The sequence below is a fragment of the Maylandia zebra genome, linkage group LG10, assembly GCF_041146795.1.
Source record: "Maylandia zebra isolate NMK-2024a linkage group LG10, Mzebra_GT3a, whole genome shotgun sequence".
Classification (NCBI taxonomy): Eukaryota; Metazoa; Chordata; class Actinopteri; order Cichliformes; family Cichlidae; genus Maylandia; species Maylandia zebra.
The window spans coordinates 15,461,475-15,481,015 of NC_135176.1; the positions used below are offsets into that span (position 1 = coordinate 15,461,475).

The 19,541-nt window shown below is 39.7% G+C and overlaps 1 protein-coding gene and 1 pseudogene across 5 annotated transcripts; both read left to right on the top strand.

Annotated features, from left to right (window-relative positions):
- The first annotated feature begins 4,145 nt into the window (after positions 1-4,145).
- On the top strand, positions 4,146-14,705 carry LOC143412444 (rho GTPase-activating protein 42-like). Of its 4 annotated transcripts, XM_076889156.1 has the most exons (8): positions 4,146-4,750; positions 7,343-7,438; positions 7,533-7,594; positions 11,735-11,806; positions 13,443-13,556; positions 13,659-13,839; positions 13,990-14,071; positions 14,304-14,705. In XM_076889156.1, exons 1-5 carry the CDS (start codon positions 4,597-4,599, stop codon positions 13,503-13,505), a joined length of 447 nt encoding a protein of 148 aa, XP_076745271.1. In that variant the 5' UTR covers positions 4,146-4,596; the 3' UTR covers positions 13,506-13,556; positions 13,659-13,839; positions 13,990-14,071; positions 14,304-14,705. The 4 variants fall into 4 exon arrangements, with proteins under 4 accessions (XP_076745271.1, XP_076745270.1, XP_076745273.1 ...); XM_076889155.1 differs by having other exon boundaries at positions 13,443-13,839; XM_076889158.1 differs by having other exon boundaries at positions 4,147-4,750; positions 11,735-13,556.
- Positions 13,758-19,121, top strand: LOC112435436 (uncharacterized; annotated as a pseudogene). The gene is made up of 4 exons (XR_013100437.1): positions 13,758-13,839; positions 13,990-14,071; positions 14,304-14,393; positions 17,481-19,121. The product of XR_013100437.1 is annotated as an uncharacterized LOC112435436 (transcript).
- Positions 19,122-19,541: the final 420 nt, after the last annotated feature.

A 19,541-nucleotide genomic window follows, 5' to 3' on the forward strand; every position in this document is an offset into this window, starting at 1 on the left:
TAGACACATATGTTTATGAACTGAAAACAAAACAAAACAAAAAAAACAACAACAACTCATTGTTATTTTGGAAAAAGGGAAAGGGAAAGAAAACTTAAATACTACATCAATCCTACACTGGTTAGGTAGCAGTACAGTGAGTTTGGACAACAACAACTAAATACAAAAGCCACATTAACAGATTATACCCAATTTCGCTGTGCAAAAAACTGCACAATGACAATAAAAAGCTCTAAGTCTCTTATAGCTTATAGTTAAATAACGCTATATTAAACACTGCCCTCATACCATCGCCTAAACTTTCAGCAAACAAGTATCAGAAATTGTGTTAGATTGGATGATTTGTTTACATTCAAAAACAGACTAGCATAAGTGAGAGCCAAATATTAGTTTTTGACCGTTTGTTTTTATTTGAATCATCTTGTCAGATTCCTTTTAAATAACAAACACCAGTAGACAAGAGTAACTTTCGACATCTAATTTAACTCTGTCCAACTAACAAACTTAAAATATCGACAAAAATTAGTGTTTAGAAAACTCAAGAGGGGAAATGCCAGATAACCCACTCGACCGAGGAAATTTCCAAGTCGGAAGCACGTTTACAACAGAAGCAGCTGTTCCCTCCCACCTGCTCTTACAGAGTGGCTCACATTGGCTAAATGACGGCTGCTAGGCCTTTAACACGCAGCGTCGCAAAACCTCAAGAAAACACACAAAAAACCCTGATCATATCAGACGGAGAGCAAGTTGAGAGCTTACCAGTCTTGTCCAAATCCGAGATGGAATGACGCGCACTTAAAGAAGATGCAAAAACCATGGAAACCACATAAACATATTTGTACATTAACATAAAGCTGTTGTACACACACACACATATGAAGAGAGAGAGAGAGTATGCATAGTATGCAAACGGCTACCAAACAGCCATCATAATTCGTCATACAATGAGAACAGAACAAATCAACAATTGACAATGACTAATTAATATTAAAATCTGTAATATAATGTATTGTTTGGAGTTTAGTCCGTTACTGTTACTATTTTTACCATTTCTTCTTGGAGCAACTGTAATCCACATAATTTCCTTAGGGATTAATAAAGTATTTTGATTCTGATTGTTTCAGGATGACCTGCCATTATCCAATGACACATCTGCTTACCTGTATCTTTTGCTCGTTTCTCCTCCTCTTCTTTTCTCTTTTTTCTAAACTGAGGACCTGATGGCTTTGAACTTTTCTTGTCCATCTTCCATTGGTTTTAATTTTGCACTGCAGTATGAACACCCATCCCTCAACCCAAGGATCACCACAACATGATCTAACACACCTTTCACAGATTCACTTTGTCTAGGGTGCATTTCTGAGATTTCACACAACCCAGGATTCAAATCATGAATACATAATGGGCTTGGATTTACATCATTATGAATGAAATGCGCTCTATTTGGAAGCAGCCGCCCCCTCCTCCCCTTTCGGTTGTGTGTGAGACTTTAAATCATCAAACTGTAAATTTTAAATTGTTATTGATCCCTTTATCCCTAGTCCTAAAGTGTATATTTATTTTCTTACTCTTCTTATATATATTGTTTGTTTACTTGCACTGATGTAACTGGAGCTTAGTCGTCTCCTTGTTCAGTCTGAGGTCACTAGCCTGTCTGGACCTAAACTCTGCTGCAGGTCCATATATCAAACGTTAACTATGGCATTACTAAGCGTTGAAAAACTGTCTAAAGTCTTTCATCTTTAATAAAATGATCAGCGTTCTGCTCTACCAGGTGTAACAATTGAGTTTAACATCCAGGCATCCATGAAAACGGAATTTATGACATTTAACGGAGTTAGAAGTTAGCAGGGAGTTAGCTCGCTAGCTTCTATCTAAATACAATATAGCATGTCCTGACTGCCGGGTTTTGGAAACAAATGAAAACGTACAGCTCTGCTATCACTTCCAACATAAATGAAGACAGAAAGCTAAACAGCAGTGACGTTTGTAGGGTTACTGAAGTTGGGCTAGCTGGTATATAATGATGTGCTATGTGACCGCTAGCAACACAGCTATGTTAGCATAATATAAACAAGCTAACTTTTTTCCCACTCGATAAAAGTTAACGTGAGTGTTCTCGGTGGTCAGGAACAAATGTAATCGCATGGCAGGATGCTGTAAAAGGACCAAACTTCAGCCAGGAGAACAACTGAGATAATCCATCCACAATACGAGGTTAGTCATTCATATACTGCTGCATGGGCTGGGCTGCAGTTACATTCTAAGGTTTTAAAAACTGAGCTTAAATAAATGATTAGCGGTAATAAAAGCAGAGGGAGGTCAACAGTGATCACTGACTGTTTTAGGAGCTTTTTGAGATTAAATAGAAGAAAATACAAAACATTAAACATGTTAACAACACAAAAGCCATATTAAACGCAGACTACTTTAGGCCCGGAAGTAGGATTTGTCACGTCATCACTTAACCATCGGATAGCATGTGAAATAGATGACACTTTCAACAGTTATGTCCAGATTAAGGGGGACTACAGAAGTGTGTATACTAAAAAAAAAGAGAGAGAAAGAAATTTAAATAAATACAGCATATTTGTGCTTCACAGTCAATTCAATTTTATTGATATACCGCCAGATCACAAGAACAACCTCCTCAAGGTGCTTTATACTGTAAGGTAAGAACCCTACAATAACACATAGAAAACCCCAACAATTAGCACTTGGCGACAGTGGGAAGGAAAAGCTCTCCTTTTACAGGAAGAAACCTCCAGCAGAACCAAGTTCACGGAGGGGCAGCCACTTGAACTGACCCTGTGTGTGTGTGTGAATGACTGGAGGGAGACAGGACAAAGACAGGCTGTGGGAGAGAGACAGAAAGTATTAATATTTAATGATGCAGAGTAGTGTACAAATACAAGGAGAGCGAAAAAAGATGAGTGAAGAAGAAACACTCTGTGTATCATGGAAAGCCCCCAGAACCATAAACCTATTGCAGGGTAACAAAATCTCCCGAATCCAAACTGGGAGCTGGTTCCATAGAAGAGAGGCTTGAAAGCCAAAGACTCTGCCTCCCTTTCTACTTTCAAATGCCCAAGGAACCATGAGTAAGCCAGCATTCTGAGACTGAAGTGGTCTGTTGGGGTTATATGGCGATACGGAGTGGTTGATTCTCAAGCTTTAGCTTACATATTGTGTGTGTGTTTGAGTCAGATATAGCACATTTTTAACCCATTGCTCAGTACGAGTAACATGTCCATGTCATTCTCCCTTATAGTCACTGCACTTTGTCCCACATTTATTTGGTCCTACGTTTATTTGGATCTGGTCACATTAGTTGTCATGCATTGGGGGTACTGAAATACAGTAGGACGTGTTCTCCTGGAGTCTACCACTGGGATGTTAACAGTGGATTGGTTTCTAGGTCCTGTTGGCTGCCTGGGACCTCCATAGATCAGGTGTGCTCTGGATTCTCAGTGGGCTTGTTTTGTTGGGGAAAGTAGCTTAATACCTTTGTTGAGCAGTTTTTGTGGTCTGGTTTTCATCCACTTGTAGAGGCTGCTGTTACTGGGGAGTGTAACTGCGATGGGATGCATGACTGGTCTGCAACAATGTCCAGGTGGGTTGGTAAGTGTCAAAACACCACCCAGTGCCAGCACCCAAAGTATCCCAGATGAACACTGCATTGTAACAGGCAATCAGTGTTAGTTACCCTGTAGTTATGTAGTTAATGAGGTGGCTCATCGATGTACAGTACATCTAGGCGTCTCTAGTTGTCTGTGAGGAAAACGGGGTTTAAAAAAAAGAGAAAAAAAAGGGAAAAACGGCAGGGTACTTTTTAATCCTTTAACACATCAGCTGACATACTCAGTTCCTTGTAACGCTTTCACTTCACCCGGAATATACTGACAATTAGCGCTGAAATGAAACAGATTTTCAGGACTTTAATTTGAGCTGTTGTGTTATTTAAGTATTTATTCATAGGAAAATAATTTATTTAAAAATTTGCTCGAGTATTTTCTATTATTAAAATTATTGTTGTTGTTGCTGCCGCTGGTGTTCATATTGTTAAAAACCTGTGGATCACAGAGTTATCGGCCCATTTGTATTCTTTGCCAAGTTTTCCACCAATTTCAGCACGCGCCAGCAGGAGTCTCCCGTTCCCATAGTAACAAGACTAGGATCCGTCCGTAGACAAAGTTAGCCAGTCTTTGCCGACTTCTTTCTTTGGTGCGACCAACATTAAGCCCTGTTAGTTACTCTGCACGGCCGTACGTCCGCTTTGCTTCACCTAATAAGTAAATAAGAAGTCAGCGCGACGCCTTATATGAAAGTAGCGACAGTAAGAAGGCTGGAGAGAAGCTGCATGGAGCTCGTTGTATAGCTTAGCCAAGCCTTCTCTATCAGAGACTCTGTTGTGTTCTTGTGTCCGGAAGTTCTGCTGGGAAAAAAGTAAGAAAGGCATGAAAAAGAGTAGCTGGAGGAAATTTCTGAGAAATTTGCTCGGAGCACACTGAAACACCGTTTGGTGTCTCGCCGAGGAGGCAGAGAAGGCGTCGTGCTGTTGTTCTCTCGTAATTAGCGGCGTGTATTAATCTAGCGATGGGTCTGCCGACGCTGGAGTTCAGTGATTCTTTCCTGGACAGCCCGGATTTCAGAGAGCGGCTGCAGTGCCATGAAATAGAGTTGGAGCGAACCAACAGGTTCATAAAAGACCTCATCAAAGATGGAAACATGCTCATATCTGCCCTTAAAAGTAAGTACGCGCTGATTAATAGCTGATTCTTGGGAGCGAATGTGCTTTACAGTTTGCAGTGATTTATGCAACCTGATCCAAAGGGAAGTCCTCTGGGTATCATTCCAAACAGAACCACTGTAGGGACTTGAACCTTGAGTGTCTCATTTTTCATTTGTGTGTGTAGTATGAGCAGGACAGTTTGGAAGGTAGTTACAGTGTTATGCACAGTGTAGGTCTGTGATATACACAGCAGCTATTGCGCGAGTTAATAATTAATAATATTTGTTCACCTTAATTTGTTGATGTAGGTCACCGTTACAATATTGTAGTCTGCTGTTACATACAGGTTTTAACTAGCAGAAAGCAGCAAACAGCTGACAACTGCCTTGAGGGCCCAAAACAGCAGGACCACCGCCTAACCTCCACCCACCAAGCTACTATTGGGTGTTACCTGATTTCGGCTAGATTACTGAAAATATATAAAAAGACCATGTCCACATTAACTATATCAGTGATGTTTTTGATTTTTTTTTTCTATAAACAGTGGGTATTTTTTTTAAAAGTGGCAGAAGAATGTTAATTTAGCTTGTTTTGCTTGGGTATTAGTACTAAACCTAAAGGCACTAAACTCTCAATTTCTTTAAAACAGAGGAAAACTGGAAATATTCACATTTTTGCACATATGAATCTTTATTATTATCACATTTGGGGTTTTTCCTGAATACAATTTTTTTTTAAACGCCAGCCCCAGAATACCTTGTATTTATTAAATGGTTGGAAATAACTGGAACACGCAAATGCTATGCAAAGAAAGTCTTAAAGAAGGTTGCTCAGTCTCATGGCATTCACCATCAAATAACCTTACATAGTACAGGTCAGCCCCCAAAGATCGCGTTAATGACTGTGTGTTTATTAATTTTGACACCTTCATTTGACAGTATAAAGGCACATGGCTGGGTTACTGACTGGGTGCCATATTCTTGTCCTGATGACAGCTTTCAAACAGCATATACCTCCTTGTTGTTTGTAGTGTTTGATTAAGGTGGGGGGGTGGGGTTTTTGGCTCACCTGTTGGCTGAGGTCATCACCTGCCGCTGCCAGCTGTATACACACAAGGTCAAAACAAGGCAGAGGTTTGTCAGAAAACCTTACCTACTTCCGAACTGGATGAAGAAGAACATGAAGTCTAAAGAGGCTGAAGCTTCAATTTTATTGTTTGATCACCACATTTCAGCTTGCAGCTTTCACCAGGGTGAAGCAATAATACCACAAGTGTTGCTGGAGTTTTAACCTCTGTTAAAAGAAGCATGACCAGACTTCAAAAACAGTAAATATAGGACAAGAAGTATGCTTGTGAGGGACAATGTGGGACATATTACCAATGCTGAGAGTAAATCAGTGAAAGAGAGATATATTTTATTTGAATGTTTTCCAAATCTCTTGCTAAGTAAATATGTGTACTTTTTCGCATTAGATGTCTTACTCTCATGCATCCTCTCTCTCTTAAAAAAAAAAATCCCAGCAGCCTTTAAAACTGTTGTTAACTGTTCAGAGGATGATTTCTCTGATAATAATCTAGGTTTTAGTTCATCCATGAAATGGCACATCTCATTTTGAGCTGAAAAAAAAAACCTCTTGAGAATCACCTACCACTAGTTTTACACAGTTATTAAGGGTTTTCGAGTCTTTATTGTAGTTGTATATTTTATTGTGTTTATACTTCACAAAAGTCTCCAATGTTTGTGTTATTGTGGTGATTTCCACATGTTAACTTCAGGAGAACCTTGATGAAATGATGTCTTTTGGTGCAGCCTCTAAGTAAAAAGCCATACTTTGGAAAAAGTGTGTGCCTAACAGTGTTGAATTGTAAGATTGAGGGAACACGAGGGGGTCACCTTAAACACACAAGGTGTTTGACTGCTCTGTGACCACACAGATGTGAAATAACCTGAAAACCAGTCAAAAGCAAGTTATTTGACACCAAACAAACCCTCATCAGAATAAGCACATTAAGCACATTTTTCTGCACGAATGCAGTCTAGGACATAAACAGTCCTGGACACCAAATCGAGTGCAGAATGAAGTGGTTGTTTTGTTGTTTTCATACATTCAACCTGAACAAAGTTTTTGCAGTAATCTGGTGTACACTGATAGAAATATAAATGACAGTTTAATGGTTTTATTACCAGTTTGCAGTGGAGTGGTATGATTAAGATGTTTTCTCAGCGGCTGCCCTGCACAACAATCTCAGGGTGTGTTAATGACAGAATGCAGCCAAGTATTTTGTGTGCCTTAGAGAATAAACTGTGGTATTAAACTCTATTATTGGAGTGTTGTTTGGACACGTAAACACACAGGAGATTGTTGCAGGGTGTGGCACTTCATTTACATCACACTTGAAGAGACTTGTAGGAAAATATATTAATGGTTTATTACAGGATGGAATAAGTGATTTTTCCCTGCAACCTGTAGAACAAAGGGAGCATTTCAGGTGGCCGCTGATGGCAACTTGTGCAAAAAGCTAAACAGGCTAAGTTAAAGATGTTACCCGTAATCCAGCTGTTAACAATGCTTTAGTTGACGTAATGAACTTCTACCTGTCTTCCTCAGGTCTTTCTCTTGCTGTACAGCGATTCTCACAGTCTCTGCAGGAGTTTCAGTTTGAATGCATTGGAGATGCAGAGACTGATGATGAGGTCAATATAGGTGAGACAGAAATGCCACTTTTTACACAAGCTTGCACAATATTTAAGATATGCAAAGCCTTTTACAGCAGTGGGATGTGTTATTTATTTTGCAGCCCAGTCTTTAAAGGAGTTCTCTCAGCTCTTAAGCACCATGGAAGAGGAGAGAAAACGTCTGGTAAGAAAATGTGTGATTGTATTTGAGTGTGGGTGCGTAGAAATACAGACTTGGTAGCAGTTTGATACATTGATAACTAACTGTAGGATGTTTGTTCTTGTAGATATTTATACCTGTCATCTTTCTCTGGCTGACTATGCTCATCTCTTAAAAAAATTAACCAAACTTCTATCACCAAAGTCTAAACCAACCAGAAATGTGTTCGCACTCTATGTCTCCTGTTGAGCAGCAGAAAGCAGCAAGTGCATCCCATCTTTAAGCACCTGTAATTTTTTTTTTAATAGTAAGAATTTGAAAATACTGTGGCAGCATGAAAGGGAAAAAATACCACTTGAATCTGAGGCTTCCTTCAGGTCTGCAGAACTTTATCACGAGCCGAGCTGAAACCATCTCACTGTACATTACCTTACTAACTACTATACACTGACCAAAAAAGGAGTAAATATTAAAAATAGGATCACCAGGAGGCTAGAAAGCAATTTCAAATGAATGCTAATGATCAACCCAATATGTGACTGTAAATGTGTTCACAACTTTTTCACCAGCCCAAGTGGACAAAAAAAAAACATGTTTATTCACCATTACTGATTAAGATTTAAGTCATTAGTTACTAGGGCTGCTCGATTATGGCAAAAATGATAATCACGATTATTTTCACTGAAATTGAGATCTCGATTATTTGACGATATTTATTTAACCCTTTAAGACCTACCATAGAACTAAGTCCGCCAGAGCTTATATTATTTTTTTACATGTTGTAGTGCCATTTGTGGGAGCATTTCAAGTTGCTATACAACTGATATGGCCCATATTTTAATAATATGTATGCATTAAGTCCATAGTAACTACATTAATTGCAAAAAAGTGCAATAAACTACAAAAAAATTGAAAATAGTTTTTGTTTTGTTTTTTACATATATTTCTACTTGGAGAAATTTAAGAGGTTTATCCCTTAAAACTTTAAATACAAAAAAGTTGCAAAAAATAGTTTACAACAACAGGAAATTTATTTTGAGTGTCTTCATAGTTTTATTTTTGAGATACACCAATTTTTATATACACTGCAGAAAAAACAAAAAAACAATCCTATGATGCAAATTTGCAAAGAAAACAGCAGGTGCATCAAAATAAACTATTTCCAGCAGTGCAATTTGAGTTCTAAGCATCTCAGAAACTATTCAGAAAAGTCAAACATGACCAGTATAGGTTTTTAAGGCCTACAAGTAAAAAACTACATTTCCGCGAAAATGACGTCACTTCCAGTTTCGGCCAGGAAATGGCGGACATGCGATAGTTCGCGCTGATGTCTGTTTCACTGTGGGAAGTGTTACTAACAGCTGATCGGATCGGCAAAGCATGTTTCTGGAATATTATGTTTTTGTTCCTGCAAGCGCTTTTTATGCAATTTTTGCAAAGCTATATGTGGAAGGAAACCGTGACCGAGGACAAGCTGATGGCATAAGATGTAAGTACAACTCCTCCGGTTTCATATACAAAACAAATTATTGCGCTAGCTTACACGGTTCAGGTTCTACAGGGATTTAAAAATCGTTACACAAAACGGAGCGTGCTGCTCTGACCGGATTTAAAGGGTTAACAATGAATTTAAAAAATAATATAAAATAGTGTGCAACACCACTGAAGTTTTTTTTAACCTCTCTTTTCAACCAACGGCAGTCAGTCTCCTCTCCAAATAACTTCTGCTTAGCTTTCCGAGCTTCCCTCGGGTCCTCTTAATCAGCGGTCTCCAACCTTTTTTGCGCCATGGACCAGTTTATGCCCGACAATACTTTTTACGGACCGGCCTTTAAGGTGTCGCGGATAAATGAGGGAGGGGCTAATAATCGGCTCAGTCATTTTTAAGGATCGTTGAAAGCCCAGATCGTAATCGTGATTAAAATTCGATTAATTGAGCAGCCCTATTAGTTACTATGTACAGGATTTCTGTTTAAAAGCTGAACTCATTCTTAGCCACTGTCACTTCCTCGAGCTCCTACTTCAGTCCAGTTCCCACAAGTCTGATTCACACCTTCTTTTTTTTTAGTGAATACGTTTTACCGACAGCACTTTGTGCACCATGGCAATTTGGGAAATGTCTTTGACTCAGAGAACCTCCATCAGTCAGAGGTCTTTGTTTCAGGGTGACTCGAGTCTGGCACAGTCTGTGTGAAGGCAAACCTGTGCGCATGTGCAATGTATGTGCATAGTATGCAACCTCATGTGTGTGTCTTTGTGGTTGTGAGCACGGTCTGGTTACAGAGGCACCATGTGGAACCTATTCTGCCAATTCCCCTGTGAGCGTGAGCACAGCCCCAGTGCCTGGGAAAGTCCATATAAGGGTCCTGTGTGTGTGTGTTTGACTGCCCATTTCTCTTTGTGAGTGTGTATGTGTGTGCACGCATTTCGATTGCATGCTTTTCCACTTAATGTGGCACTACTCCAACCCTTCTAACAACATCATTATTATCATTATTATGTTTAAGGGAAATTCCAGCAAATGAGTTCCTCTGAAATACCTACCCGTCCAACCTGAAAAGACCATTATTGTGACCTGACAATGGACTTCAGTCTCTTAGATTCCACTTTCATCCAGCTGAATGTAATAAGAAACCAGATCTCTTTTGGGGTATTAGGGCAGCACGAAAGTCAAAGTGAAAGTGGAGTCATGATGTGGGAGTGGGGGTATATTTATAGTCTGATGCTTAAATCAACTGAGACAGAACAAAGTAAGATTTGACCGACATTTGCAATATATAGACTCCTGACTAAAGAGGGCAGAGACCTAATGTAAACACCAGAGTCCTCAGTTCTGATAACCCCTCTGTACCACAGCCTCTCACTCACAAGTTTCTCATACATACTGCAGCAACTCAACCAGCAGAAATGTTACAGCAGTTTTACTGTAATTTTTCTGATGAAACAGGCCAGTGTTGGCCAATATTTTGTGAAATACTTTGCATCAGAGCTCTTTGGTTTGCAGTATTTCAATGACTACTGGCAAAAAAACAGTTTTATGTCTAGTGTTTTTAAATAGAGTGATGTGCAAAAGTCTTGAGCCACCCCTCATGTCTTTATCTTTTTCTAGGACAACAGGAATACATTGTATAAAGCAAAAAAAAAAAAAAAAAAAGGGCATTTCTGACAAACCTTATAGTCAAAATTGGATATCACCACCGAGCAACTTTATTCTTCAACAAGACCTGAACTCTCTTTGGCAAGCTTTCTTTCTTCAAGTAGTCTTCAGGAACAATTCTACAGGCTTCTCGAAGGACAATCAGATTTTTTCTTTTTATCCTTTGGATGTTGGCTGCCTTTTGTTCCATTCTAATCTCACACTGTTGTTGTTGATGTTGAAGTCCAGGTTCAACATTATTGTGGGGAGGCCAATCCATGACTAATAGTGTTTCATTGTGTGTTTTCTATCCAGGTATGCAGTTTGTTTGGGATAATTGTCATTTTGCAAATGGTCAGATACAAAGACTGGATAGCAAATGTGTGAAAAAGGAGCCGATGTCAAAAGAAAAGCTTTAAAAGACCTTCAGAAAGTCTGGCTTTGGCACAATATAAAGGAATGTGAGATGGCTTGAGGCTTTGGCAGAGTACTGTATGTGCCAAGCATGACGAAATCATAACTAAATGTTTGTGCTGGGTGTTACTGTGATGTTTGAACAGCTCTTCAAGGTGATGAAGCTTAAGCTTTGTTTTTTTTTTGTTATGTCAGCAGCAGGTAAAGTGTAGGCATTAAAAGGTGTTTGATTATTCAGATCATTTGCTTTGCTCAAATATACATACCTTGCTACCTCTGTTCTCAATAATTTCCATTTAAATAGTTTACAATTGACAAGGTAAATAGAGTAAATCTCAACCAGAAATTTGCTTTTATACAACAATTTGGTGAAGTTTTCGATAGATTGTCTTGTTAGCATATTGATTTGAAATATTTTGAATTAAATTTTCCTGTTTTAAGGTAAAACTCTCAGAATAATAAAAGGCAAGCCTCTGCTGACCAGTTGATAAAAGCTATTTTGAGTGAGACGCTAAAGCCCTCATGGGAGCTGTTGCTTTATTTATGTTGCTTGTCTCGATATTTACTCGATATGACACACTGAGCTGACTGCATTTTCTGTTTTCATCTCTTAGATCCAAAATGCTGATGATGTTTTGATCTCACCACTCGAGAAGTTTCGGAAGGAACAGATTGGAGCTGTAAAGGTATACCTCCTCTTCTTATAGTCGAAGGGTCACTGCTGAGTAGATTATGAACATGGATGTTGCTTTCATTTGGTATGCAGCACTCTGGGTGGTGATCAGACAGATCACTCTGCTTCTTTCTGGTCCCGCTCGGGTTGTTAGTCAGCGATCAGAGAATCCAATTTGTCGAGATAAATGATGGATCACAGTCCAGTGTCAGCAACAAGGTCATGGGAACGGACGCTGGGAGGGCAAGAAAAGGAGCACGTCACAGACAGAGGGATGGTTGAACTCAGACAGACAGTGTAAACAAAAAATGAGTTTGGTGTCTGGTTTCAGCAGCTGTCTCGAGTTGTATAATCCAGTTTTATCTATTTTTTGGTTTCCTCTTTTCTTTTTCAGTGAAAAATAAGGATGTAGATAGCAGCATCACGTGGTCGATTACTAGTCCTGAAAATGAAATCAAAGCTCACTTCTTTGTATTACTGGAAGTAACTCCTCAGCCTGAAATGTTGCAGGTGTTTGCGTGAGAAATGCCAGTAGTCACTTCTCAGAGAATAGAGATACACGTGTGGCATTGAGAGCTACAGCTGTTTTTGTAAAAGAGATGTTATCGTAACTATTTTTAGTGTGTCTCTTCCAAAAAATGTGCTACTGAAACTCACAGTTCCAGCAGGATAAACTCAAAACTTTAGTGACTGCCTAACTTTTATCTGTAGAATAAAACAAATTACATAAGAAGTTAGGACGATGTGAGAAATTGAAACAAAAAATGGAACGCAGTGATTTGCAAATATAACCAGTTAAAGCTGCTCAACAGCCCCATATTTTTTTATTTCATAATGTCCAAATGTTTTCAGCTGCTGAAAGGTCTGGACTGCAAGACTTTTCTACTGTGAAGCCATACTGGTTGAGTAGTTGGCATTGTCTTGCTGAAATATCCAAGGCCTTCACTGAAAAGACAATCTGGGAGCACAAGTTGCTGTAAAACCTTCAGCATTGACGGCCCCTTTTAAGATGTGTAAGCTGTTAATTTCACAGGCACTGACGCACCCCAGGAGATTCAAACTTTTGAGCTGAGCACTGATAACAAACCAGATAAAGGTGTGTCTCCGCTTTAGTCTGACCACAGAGCAGTTTTCTGCTTTGCCTCAGTCCATTTCAAATAAGCGTTAGCCCAGAGAAGATGGTGGTGTTTCTGGAATATGTTCATATATAGCTTCTACTTTGTATGATAAAGTTTTAGCCTGTGGTGTCAAGAGAAAAAGTTTAAATATAATTACAAAAGACTGATTTTTAAAAAAAGGAGATGTGGGGGCCCACCGTAACCCTTTGTGTACGGTTTGTCAGAAAGTCCTTAATCCATAGACAGGTGGAATATGGGACTCCTAGGGTTAACAGCTTGCACACCAGCTGTGAGGAAGGATGGTGTTAAAGGCAGAGCTAAAGTCAATAAAGAGGAGGCGTGTGTAGCTCCCCTGGTGCTCCAGGTGCGACAGGGTAGCATGGAGAGATGTAGATGATGAGATATTTTAAAGCCTCGATTATACACGGACCACTGGAGACCCAACGACTGAGTAATCATTCCAGTTATACTTCTTTAAACTGCACTGCCTACGCGCATATGTAGTTGGTGCATTGTAATTGAAATTCACAGACACCCAAGAAGATTCGCAGATGTGGAAAGTATAAAACCCACTTAAGTCTGAACAACACTTAAGTCTGGTGAAAAAGCGGCAAGAGACGAGAAATACGCTCAGTGGGGAAAAGGGTAAATGTGCATGATCATTTCAAATATCACAGTTTATGTGATTATATCCACATAAAAAATTATAAAAGTGGTTCAATGGTTTATGTTAAAATGTATGTATAGGTTGGCACAGAGCCAGATGCATCAGCAGAAACTTGAGGACGCGCTGCACGAAGCCAGAAGCCACTGGCACGTCACCATGACGATGAGGATCTTGACCGCATGTTGAGAGAACAGGAAAGAGAAGGCGATCCTATGGCTGCAATGCTCAGGCGTAAAAAGGACCGTGGCACAAAAACACAAGGTGTTTAACATTATATATGTTTTATTTTATTTATGACTTTATTTTATTTCACCAGGTCAATCCTTGTAAGAAGCTTTTAAATAGCAGCAGTTTTGTTTTTGCTACTGTTTGTATTTTTATTTATTTGTATGTTTGTTTTGATTTTTGTAGAGAAACCTCGATATAAAGGCCCTGCTCCACCTCCAAACCGGTTCAATATTCCACCGGGGTACCGCTGGGACGGAGTTGACAGGTAGAGTTTGTGCATCGGTGACAGAGGAAAACTGTTGAGGACAGAACTGTAGTTTAATATTGAATGTTTTTAATACACACATCAGTTTGTCATTTTGCACATTAATGGTAAAGAAATTGTGATCATTTTTTTCCACGTCTATATTAAATTTGCGCCTAATTGAATGGATTGTCTTTGGCCTTTTAGCTTGTCGTATCATAATTAATAGGGTTATTTTATTTGTGTCTTGCAGGTCAAATGGTTTTGAACAGAAACGCTACCAGAGGATGGCAGATAAAAAGGCTGTGCAGGAAGCGGCCTATAAATGGAGTGTGGAGGATATGTAAAGGCTTTCAGAAAATGATGAATCTGGAGCAGAGCTAAAGAGCACACCTTCTCAACCTTTATGTATAATTTTTATGCTGTTAGAACAACAAGACTAGATGCATCTACGCAGCAAAAGTTCTTTTTTAAATAAACTACATAGAAGAATTTGTTTCACCTTTCCAAACCCTTTTGATACTGTACCATGTGTATCAGATGGAACTGTACAGAAAAATGAAGTGAAGCATGTTCACAATTTTTGTAAGAAGTTATTCACCGTGGAGCAGAAGCTGTTGTGGTTTCAGTGTTTTATTAAAGAATGTTTTTGTAATGCATTGTCCCAAGAGTGTTCAGGCACCTGGATCTTGGATAGCATTTGACATTCAGTCTTTTTAGATAATTTTATACACTTACCACCCATTTTATTAGGCAACAGTAACTCAAATAACCGCTTGTTACAACCAACATATTTTGGTCCTGGACATAGAAATAGAGACATGTCCCTCATGACTCCAAAATGAAACGTAGTGCACAGCAACCAAATGCTGAAAGAGAGTGTCCACAGCTGACTGTCGATGGTATGGTATAGCTGTGAGGGTTTTGTGTACAAGATAAATGCACATTTGAGAGTTCTGTGGTGTAGCTAAAAAAGACTGACCTACAGAGATGTGAAAAAAGCGGCATTCAAATAAGCCATTCCTTGCCATATTAATCAGGGAGTACATACACTGACAGGATGCTGTGACTCTCACAGTGAGGGAATCAGGTTGGGCTCTAATATTTTTTCTAGCAATGTCCGATTCAGTCTAACATCTGTAAAAGTTTTAAGGCACTTTCCACCAGCACTATCAAAAAGAATTATGGAAGAATGATTTGTAGAATCAAGGAATCGGTGTCCTGGTTGCACATGCTAGACCAATGGCTTAATAACACAACAATGCTATTGCCTTTAATCTGTCACTATCTATGCTATTGATTATGGTGTAATTATATAAAAATAATAATTTTAAAGTGACAGTATTGTGCAATGAATAAAAAGTTTTATTTATAAACTTTTTATTTTTATAAAAAATATTATTTATTATTAATAATAATTAACCTTACTTCATACTTGCAAATTTGTCGACTGATGCTATAATTAATCTACGTTATCTATTTTTAATTTAAGTTTTAAGTTGGTCTAAGTATCTTAGCACAGCGGAACTCTAGTATCCTTAGTCGGGCGAGTAGGGGGACTTTAAAATGTGACACACTGGACCCCGTTTCATTACGGAATGTTTTTGTTGATGCACTTGGAAGAGTGAATAGATTCAGCGGTACTGGTGTGGTTTAACGCGTAATTGGCGACTAATGCAGAGAAATATTAGCCCTGAAAACTGTTTGTAAAGCCCGCCAGTCTCCTGTGTAGTGATGGCCAAATGAAGCTTTCCGAAGCACTGAAGCTTGTATTGAAAAACGGTTCATTACTCGAAGCTTTTCAACACAGTCCTCTCCGGTGACATCTGGTGGTGAAAATTTTGAAGAGCAGCTTGAATCTGCAAAATAAAACGGACTGCTCAATTATCACTGCTCACTCAAGAGTGGAGTTCTCTCTGATATTGGGCCACCGTTCCGTTGCTTTGAACATGTAATTGGTTTTGTTTTCTCGATTGGGGGGCTGAAAAAAATGTAATGCGTATTTGCGTAATACATTTTGATCAATAAACTTTCCCTATTTAAACATGCACTATGGTGGCCTTTCTTTGCTCATAACTCCTTGATGTTGGTAAATACAATAAGTGAGCAATATATATAATATACATATGATAATGCACAGCACATTATGGAGTATGCCCCTGCTGTGAAGTCCTGCCTCCATCTACTTGTCGTTTAATCAGCTGGACAGGTTCATACAAAATATTAGATTAGGCCAATTCCTATACATATTTTTGACCTAGGGGTGGGATTGATTGTGAACTGGAAAGGGAAAATGCTTAGGAAGCTGAGTACGGCTGCATCGTCACTGATTTGTAGAATCATTTTGATTCGATACAGGATCCGATTCAATTTGATTGGAATCTGGAAAGTTTTGCCTCAGTCAGAAATATTACAAGTCTGATCATTTAACAGTATATATCCATAATTTCGTATCTATTAAAAGAAAGCTGACACATGTGAGACTTAATTAGAGATGTAAACAGAGAGTTATGAAACCTGCAGCTGCAGAAGCCAGCGGGGAAAAAAAGAGGCAAACACAGCGCGGACCCGCCGACACATCAAAATCTGACTCTGACGCGTCGGGTCCGCGCTCTGTGTTCACGTTTGTATGCAGAATCCGTAAACCTGCTCCCAGTTACTGTTTTAGCTGCATGGTGTTTGACGACATGTTGTGAGGTTTAACCTGAGATGCTGGCGTTTCAGGCATAATAACGTTAATTTACAAATCGACACGGGATTTTAATGAATCAATATCACTTTATTCAATTTAGCATGGATTGTAATCAGAAAGGCGATAATCAAAACCCACCCCTAATCAAGAACTTGCAAAGTAAAAACATGATCAATGTAAGGTAGCCCTTTTGTTATTTACAGTTAACAAGAGGATTAGTGTTACTGTGCGCTGGCTGAGTCTGTTTCTTTTCTTAGAAATAGTTTCTCCTGCCCTGAAGAAAATCCACTTGCATGGAACAGAAGAGGCTGTGGAGTGCAGGAACTACACTGCAAGCTGGTAGATATGCAGGTATTCCTGGGTCCTGCAGACTATCACCTAAAAACAATAAACAAAATGATTTTCTAAACTGTGTAGCAATGTCATGTACGTATAGTGTCAAATACATTTTTGTAGTCTTCATCAGCTTTAATTCACATGGAAGTGTTCCTAAAGTCATATGCTGTAATGATATTTACATTATGAAAACATGATTTTGGACATTTCAAGTTTTTCACTTCGGCAGATAAAATGAATTGAGCAAAATCAACTCAAAATATTCCCACACGCCAGAATGTCCTCTCTTCCTCGCTGGCTCCATATCTGTCAGTGGAATGATCACCTCTTCGCTCTCTGTCACCATCAACACACTCCACGAATCCCGTGGATGATTCACTTCCTTATATCCGTTTGAATCAGGTACCGAAGCAGTTACGTGCGTAATGAAGCTTCGGACGTCACTGGTCACGTGACTTTTGCCAAACGAAGCAAGCCTCGACACAGTGCTTCTGAATCAGTGTGTTGTTTTTTTCGACACACGCTCCGGAGCGTCAGCTTCAAGCGGGCCATCACTACTGACTGGAGTCCGATAGCGAAGGTGTACGACCCGCTGAAAGCTGGTAGCATCGACGGCACAGACGTGGAACCCCATGATCGAGCGGTCTGGAGGGCCATGGGTGCCCGGTACAAGCCCAACAAAGGCGTCGTTGGAGACCCACTGCTCACGCTTTTGTGTCCCGCTTGAACCCACAGACCACCGAAGATAAACTACACAAAGTGTTCTCTAAGTACGGAGACATCCAGCGGCTCCGGCTGGTCCGGGACATTGTCACGGGTTTCTCCAAAGGATATGCCTTCATTGAGTACAAAGAGGAGCGATCTGTGGTCCGGGCCCGCCGGGACGCCAACAAGCTGGTGGTCGACCAGCATGAAGTGTTCGTGGATTTTGAGCAAGAGAGGACTCTTAAAGGATGGGTGCCGCGGCGGCTCGGCGGCGGGCTTGGAGGGAAAAAGGAATCCGGACAGCTGCGGTTCGGCGGCAGGGACAGGCCTTTCCGTAAACCCATCAATCTCGGGGTAGACCCGGTGCAGGAACGAGGTGGTGGTGGTGGTGGAGGGAGGGAGTGGGACAGACCAAGCGGGAGAGCCAGAGACGATCGGGACCGACACAGAACAGCAGAGTGGGGCAACAGAGGAAGGAGAGATGACCGGGACAGAGGCCGAGAGTGGGATGACCGCAGGCACGGAGACAGGAGCAGGCACCGGGACCGGAGATGAAGCATGTGGCTGCACTTCAGCACTTCAGCTTTCAAAGGAGGACAGTGAATGAGTGTGTGACTTGGATAACTGTTTGTGTGAAAGGTTACTTTTTTGTATGCTGATATTCTTCAGATTGTACTGTATGGTAATCAGGACTCTGCCTGTGGCTGTCATATTCAGTTCTTCTCAGGGAAGTCTCAGGAATGACAAAGTAGGGTTGTTGTGTTTTGTTGGGGTTTTTTTTTTTTTTTACAAGTCTTTATTCTAGCGAAAAAATTACAATACGGGTGGTGTCCAGCCAAATGAGACTTACATCCATCATGTCAAACATGAGCGCCAGCAGCCAGAATCACTGCTTAAGAGTCCAATTGGATTGCTTTGGGAAATCGGAACTGTACTTTTATACAGTTATCATAAATATTATTACCCCACATATACAATTCAAATTTTATTTCTTGCAATTTAAGTCCCAACAGACTTTTTTCCCCATTTACTACAGAATGTTGTTTATCATGTAGATAAACTGAGACAAACAAAACTGCATTTCTTTTTCTGATATTAAGATATTCCAGGGATTAAATGCATAGTTAAACTTCTTTTCACTGACAGAAAGGGAAGTTTCGCTGGTCCGGCCCACTCAAGGTCAAAGGCTATATGTGACTCACAATGTAAAATGAGTTTGCAGTTTTGTTTTGTTTTTAAAAAAGCATAAGTTTAAGAGCACATTGTCAGCCCCATTTCTTTTAAAAAAATGTAAATCAGATTATATCATAAACAATAAAATTCGTCATTGTTTTGAAATCTAAGGTGTTACTGTTTGTCAAAGTGTTGCAACATGTTTAAGATTTCCCAAGTTGGGTAGTTTTCCAGTGTAGCCTCATGTGACCCCTGTTTTCAGAGTTGGTAATGATGTGTTGTGCAAGATTTATACTTGAGGGAAGAAAACTCAGTATTCAAACACATTTACTCCTTTTTCCATATACATGCAACTCAGGAATTTGAATCAAATGCTTACTCAAATCAAAATCAAATCAAATCACTTTTTATTGTCACATCACATGTGCAGGCACACTGGCACAGCACATGCGAGTGAAATTCTTGTGTGCGAGCCCCACAAGCAACAGAGATGTGCAAACACAACAACACAAACGAGCAAAATACAAGAATGGCCAACCTGAAACTAATAAATATATGTACAATATATAATAGTGTATGCATTTC

What these genes read in the sequence shown, in the direction of transcription:
- LOC143412444 (XM_076889155.1), top strand. Translation starts at nt 4,597, where the DNA reads ATGGGTCTGCCGACGCTGGAGTTCAGTGATTCTTTCCTGGACAGCCCG. An exon ending in TGATGATGAGGTCAATATAG is followed by an intron (nt 7,439 to 7,532) that starts GTGAGACAGAAA and finishes TTTATTTTGCAG; the next exon opens with CCCAGTCTTTAAAGGAGTTC. An exon ending in AACAGATTGGAGCTGTAAAG is followed by an intron (nt 11,807 to 13,442) that starts GTATACCTCCTC and finishes TGAAATTCACAG; the next exon opens with ACACCCAAGAAGATTCGCAG.